General features: G+C 30.9%; 1 protein-coding gene across 1 annotated transcript; it reads left to right on the top strand.

Annotated features, from left to right (window-relative positions):
• Window positions 1–352: 352 nt before the first annotated feature.
• On the top strand, window positions 353–5,245 carry LOC111713859 (nipped-B-like protein B). Its single transcript, XM_023488825.1, has 9 exons — window positions 353–415; window positions 719–791; window positions 1,218–1,263; window positions 2,951–3,024; window positions 3,715–3,762; window positions 3,820–3,892; window positions 3,991–4,025; window positions 4,428–4,477; window positions 4,636–5,245. Exons 6-9 carry the CDS (start codon window positions 3,856–3,858, stop codon window positions 5,198–5,200), a joined length of 687 nt encoding a protein of 228 aa, XP_023344593.1. The 5' UTR covers window positions 353–415; window positions 719–791; window positions 1,218–1,263; window positions 2,951–3,024; window positions 3,715–3,762; window positions 3,820–3,855; the 3' UTR covers window positions 5,201–5,245.
• Window positions 5,246–6,000: the final 755 nt, after the last annotated feature.

Raw genomic sequence — 6,000 nt, 5'->3', positions numbered from 1 at the left:
AATTCTGCTTAATCTATTTTCCGGGGAAAAAAATTTGATGTGATTCTAATTGTCCTTACATCAATTAGTATTTAGACTAATTCAAGTAAAATCATTCTGACCAGAAAACATCAAATTTTAAACGATATATCAATGAATGTCTTCTATATACTGATTATATTGGCTTGAAATATGATGATGTTGAAAATTTACAAAATGGCATTTCTAACAGTGTGGTGAAATAATACAATTGACTTAACGCTTATTTAAAAAATTTACACATCAAAAATGTCTCATTGCATATCAAATGAATCTCAAAGTTTTTCTCTACCACGTTTTTTAACGATACTAATATGATAAAAAACACGTTGTTTAGGTGGGATTTAGAAACATACAACAGTGCAAGAAAAGAACTTAAAGAACTGAAACTGATAAAGTAAGATTACATGGTTTGTTTACCAATTTGAAAATTCAAAAGATCCCCTAATTTTCTAAGTTCGCGAAAATTTAGCATTTTTTCTGAACATGTTTTTTTACATTTTGATTGCTTGCAAAAAATACAAAAGTTTTTTGCTTTTTTCGCAAAATTTTGCTTTCATGTTTGCAAAAAATGCAAAATTTTCGTGTTTTTCACATTTTTTTGCAAAAGTTTTGTGATGGAAATCTTTGCTAAACATTATTTTGAAACAATCCATTTTAAAAATAATTTTTTCAAAAACTTTTTTTTTGTTTTAATTAGATCCTACGATGAGGAAGTTTGTAAAAATGCCACCTGTTTTATCACTACAAACTCACATATCTGCTCTAAAAGGGTAAACAAATTTTTACAAATATATAAAACATTGATTATGAAAAGAAAAAAAGTTATGTCTATGTACACTTTAAGGACCCATTCACAATTCCACTTTCCACATAAAGAATAGGGTTCTGTCTACTTCCTTACCCATGACTTTGTAATATTATTAATATGATGTAAATCATAACAATTATAGTTTCATGATTAAACAATAAAAATATGCTTTGAAGTATCTAAAATGCAACTAATCAGAGTAAAAATTGTAGAAACTGAACAGCCAACCAGAAGCCGAAATATTCTAAAATTTTGTTCGCGATTAATGAGAAACTCTCTTTGGCCGGACTCAAACAAGGATATCCAAAAAAGAGGATAAAAGAAATCACATAACATAATCACAGAAAAGTTTTTCGCTCTGATTTAATAACAAAATGTTTTCTTTTAGGATAGATACACAGATCTTGTCTCCACAGAGTTTAAATCCCCGTTAGGGTGGCACAGTTTAAAATTCAACAATCTAGAATAATTATAAAACAGCAGATGTTAAGTACTTTCCCAAAGGGTTTCCCAAGCGGCAACTTCCCAAGGCTATTTTCCTAAGTGTATACTTCCCAACTTTTCAAGATTGTTCTAACTGCAATGTTTTGCCTACCTAGTCTTTTCTAGCTGCAGTGCTCGGCCACCTAGCCAATCCTTGCAGCAGTGCTTGCCCCCACCCCCACCATTTCAGCCTGCGCCACCTCAGAAGGGCTAACCTTAGGGAACATTTAGGAAGTTGTCACTTGGGAAAATTCCTTTGGGAAAATACCTAAACCAAACAGCGTACTTTTATAAGTTAGGGGGGGGCAGGGGCGTAAATAAGGATTCTGTAGGGAAGGGGGAAGTATTTTTTTACCCCCCTCTAGAATTTTTTTACCCCACCCTAGAAAAATATCATGATGTATATCAAATTATTGGTTTTAGTTGGGTTTGATTTGCATTTTTCACTCATTTCTGGCATTTACAAACTCTATCAAATAAAGGCAATTCATTTCCTACCTTTCAGCTTTTACCTTGTTTTATATCCTTCATTAGTCATTCATTTTACATTAACTACAAAAATCTGTAAAAAAAAATGAAAAAAATAGTTTTACTTTAAGAGGAAAAAGATGTAACTTTTTAAAATCTTTAGAAAAGCTACTCTGCAAAACTTTGAAAAAATATTGTCTTTGTTTATATTCAAATTTCTAATTTCTAAAATTTTCTTGTCGTCAATGTACTAGGTATATATGTTAAAAGAGAAATGTAATATGTCTTACTTTTTAAATTTATTTTTTAATAATCTTGATCTTTTAACAATTTTATGCTTCATACTGAATTTGACATATTTGACATTCGTCTAAATTTTTATGGTAAAGTTGATTGAGTAAGATTATATGCGCGAAGCGCGAAATTTTTTTTATATTTTTCCTTTTAATGGTAATCATGGACATAGAGAATGGAGATCAGACCCCAAGGATTTTAGGGGGGGGGGGTAAGTAACCCAAATGACCCCCTTTATTTACGCCACGGGGGGAGGGGGGGTAATTACAGCAATTAAAAACCTTAATCTTAATTTATTACACTTCCCTGGCCTATGGATTCTGATGCCTTTGTCAACTTTTATAACGGGTATGGTTTGTGAATAAACTGGATGTTATAGATTAAACCGTACTGTGCATGTAGGGATGTTAACGTTTTCTTTTTTTATCGTTTCGATCGTTTCGTTATGAAAACGACGACTAAAATAGAAAAAGAAACGATCATTTTTTAAAACGACCGTTATTATAAAGTTCGTCGTTTCGTTAATGATCGTTAACAACAACCCTTCGTTAACGATAGTTAACGACGACCAGCTTTGTTAACAATCGTTTTTTCAAAAGAAATCGTTTTTAAAAAAACAATCGAATAAAAAACGGTCGCAAATCGTTTTTAAAAAACGATCTTTATTAGTTTTCTAAAAGTTCAAAACGAGTGGCCGTCGTTTTTAAAAACGATCGTTTTGTCCCCAGAAGGAAACGATCGTTTTTGAAAACGATTGAAAAACGAAACAAAAAATACGATCGTTTTCAAAAACGATTAACAACCCTATGTGCATGAAACCATAAGAAAACAACTTTTATATGAAAAATGTTAATATTTTAAACTGTAGTTTTGTAGAAAACCCGTTGGGTGGCGCCACGATACATAATTCACAGATAGAATATCACATAGAATCCAAAAGCACCGATTTGGTAGGAAAACAGTTGTTCTACTACTCCTCTTCTTTTCTTCACTTAAAGGGACCGTTCATTTTTTCGGGTAATTTGAGGGTTAACTGAATAGCCTATTAGCTATTCATTGGTATTAGTTATACTTTCCAAAGACAATTCAAAAAGTCGATTTATCATTCAGAATTCCAGTGCTAAGGTATAACGGTACCTTAATAGTTATTTGTAGATATCTTTAATTTTTTAAAAAATTATTTTTAAATTGTCTATTTTCAAAATATAATTTATTTTAAAAATTTGACGGTTTGGTAAGTTTTCCCTGCTTCCACAGAAATCCCAGTGATTTATTTAAGAGTTGAAATCTAGGAACCAGTTTGTCTGAGAGAGAAAGTTGTCTTTGTAAAAACTTGAAATATGATAATTTAAGATTGTATTGGGCTGTTGATACCGAAAAAAAAACGTTTAAATAGTGTTTATTCAAAGGGATCGTACTTTTCCGCTGGAATTCTAAGCGATAAGTCGGCTTTTTCTCTGGTCATGGATATCTTTGAAAAGTAAGATTAATAGCATGAATAGCATAATAGGCTAATTAGTTTACCATGAAATTACCCAAATAAGTGAAAGGTCCCTTTAAACAGGATTATTTTTAATTATTTCATAATTTTATTATTTTATTATTTTATTGTAATATTTATTGTTTTATTCTTTTTTTAGAGACTTGGTTACAGAGGAACCTTCTGCCAGTATTTGGATACATGTGCTGTAAGATTTTAAAATTAAATTAGACAAACTTTTCAAAAGACTAATTATTTTTTTCAGCCAGCAGCTGTTACTTTTGAAGAAATTGGAAGATTTATGCATTCTTTTGACAAAGATTCTTTTTGTAACCTGAGTAAGTAATTTAGAAACCTAACCTAACCTAACCTACCCTTACCTAACCTATTGCAGAATTTACAAAAATATTTGTGAATAATTTATTTTTCATTTTAGAAAATAAAAACGTTCTCTCAGACAAAAAATATAAGGTAATAACATTTGATAAGAATTCTCCTTTAGCTTTTGATAATTGCCCTACAGTTAAGGCTGGGCGTCGTTAGTTGGGAACGATCGTTCTTTCACGGGAAAGAACGGAACAGAACGATTTTTGAAAATTAGAAACATGCCCAGCTTTATCTACAACGGCTTTTTATGCTTGACTTTTCATAAATCAATCAATTACAATTACAAAGACATTAAGGAGTAAAAAATCATTTAGTTTCCTCGCCATATCTAGAAAATAATTTTATAAAAAGGGGAAAAAAGTCCAACATACTTTTTAAAAATCTCTTATAGGGCTAAAGGCAAAAACTGTGTGTTTTTATCCAATACACTCGCTTTTTTTACCAAAAAGCATTGCTAATGGAATACAAATATTGTTTTTTTATAAGAGCAATGAAACTAAAGAAGAGTGTGAGAAAAGAAAGTTTACTAATATAAGGTGAGTCTTCTGTTTTTTTGTTGATACAAAAAAACAATTTAATTTGGTTATCAGATTTTTTGGAAGCAAAATTTTAAAAAAACCTTTCCAATACTGCCACATTAATTATATTTCTATTACAAAGTGTGCCCGCAAAATAAATCATATTTGTATTACAGGGTGTGCCCGCAAAAAATATTTGAATCAAAAGATCAGGACGAAGAAGACCCAAGTTTTAAACTGTATGAAAGTGCTATGCCCAAACTATGGGACAAACAAAGTAAATCCAAGAACAAAAAAGACGATGAAAGCAAAGAGAAAGGACAAGATGAAAGCAAAGAGAAAGGACAAGATGAAAGCAAAGAGAAAGGACAAGATAAAAGCAAAGAGAAAGGACAAGATGGAAGTAAAGAGAAAGGACAAGATGAAGGTAAAGAGAAAGGACAAGATGAAAAAAATGAGAAAATAAATAAACAAGTGATAAGTAATAGAATGGAAATGTTTAAAGACAAAAACGTAGAAATAGATAAACCAAGCAAAGCAAAGATTAAGAAAAGTAAGAACAAAAAGCACAAAAAGAGAAAAAAAGATAAAAAGAAAAAAAACTCCAAAACGAAAAATAAAGACAAAAAACAAGAAAAGAAAAAATCTAAAAACGAGAAAGAAAAGGATAACAATGAATTGCTGGAAGCATTTATTGAAAGTATCGCTGAAAATGCTAAGTTAGATAACAAAAATCAATAATAAATGTATCAAAATTTTAAATAAAAAAGCAAATAAAATTGCACATTTACTTAGTTTTCCTATTATCTACTTAACTCCTTCTGTTTGAAGCTGAACCGAGTACTGCAGCCAGGATAGTCTCAGTCAACAGGATAGAATAATTCATATTTATACCCTAGTTCTCCTCATAGTCAATAAATACTAAAGTGGAATAGACTAAGGCAACAAATTTGGCCCCCCCCCCCTAAAAAAACTATAAATAATGTCCTGTAAGGGTGTAAGTAAACTTAAAATTTAAAAGGGAGTGTTCGCGAAAAATGAAAGGGGGTATAGGCTTAATGCGATAAAAAAGCGCTTTTGATTGCTACTAATATTACTTCTATCTGTTGCTCTATAGAAGAAAATTGTTAAAAACGACTATAATACCGAAGAACGTAGTGTCCATACAAATTTAGAAAGATGCAACATTCAACTCGGATCCTAAACAAATAAATTTAATTTGGAATTAAATTGATTTGTTTACGATCCCTGTTGAATGTTGCATCTTTCCGAATTTGTATGGACGCTGCGTTCTTCGGAGTGAGTCGTTTTTAACAATTTTCTCCTTATAGACGCAACAGATAGAAGTAAGATTAGTAGTGCTCAAAAGCGCTTTTTATCGCATTAAGCCTATACCCCCTTTCATTTTTCCCGAACACTCCCTATAATATCTATAAAACTATGTCTAATTCTCATAAATTTGTTAAAATACAAAAGTGAAGACCTCGAGATATATTTCGAAGATCTTCATTTTTCGGTATCACAAATTCTGCATTCCGTGT

Source organism: Eurytemora carolleeae, unplaced genomic scaffold (genome assembly GCF_000591075.1).
Source record: "Eurytemora carolleeae unplaced genomic scaffold, Eaff_2.0 scaffold1490, whole genome shotgun sequence".
Lineage (NCBI taxonomy): Eukaryota > Metazoa > Arthropoda > Copepoda > Calanoida > Temoridae > Eurytemora > Eurytemora carolleeae.
This window is presented reverse-complemented; position numbering and strand designations above follow the sequence as displayed.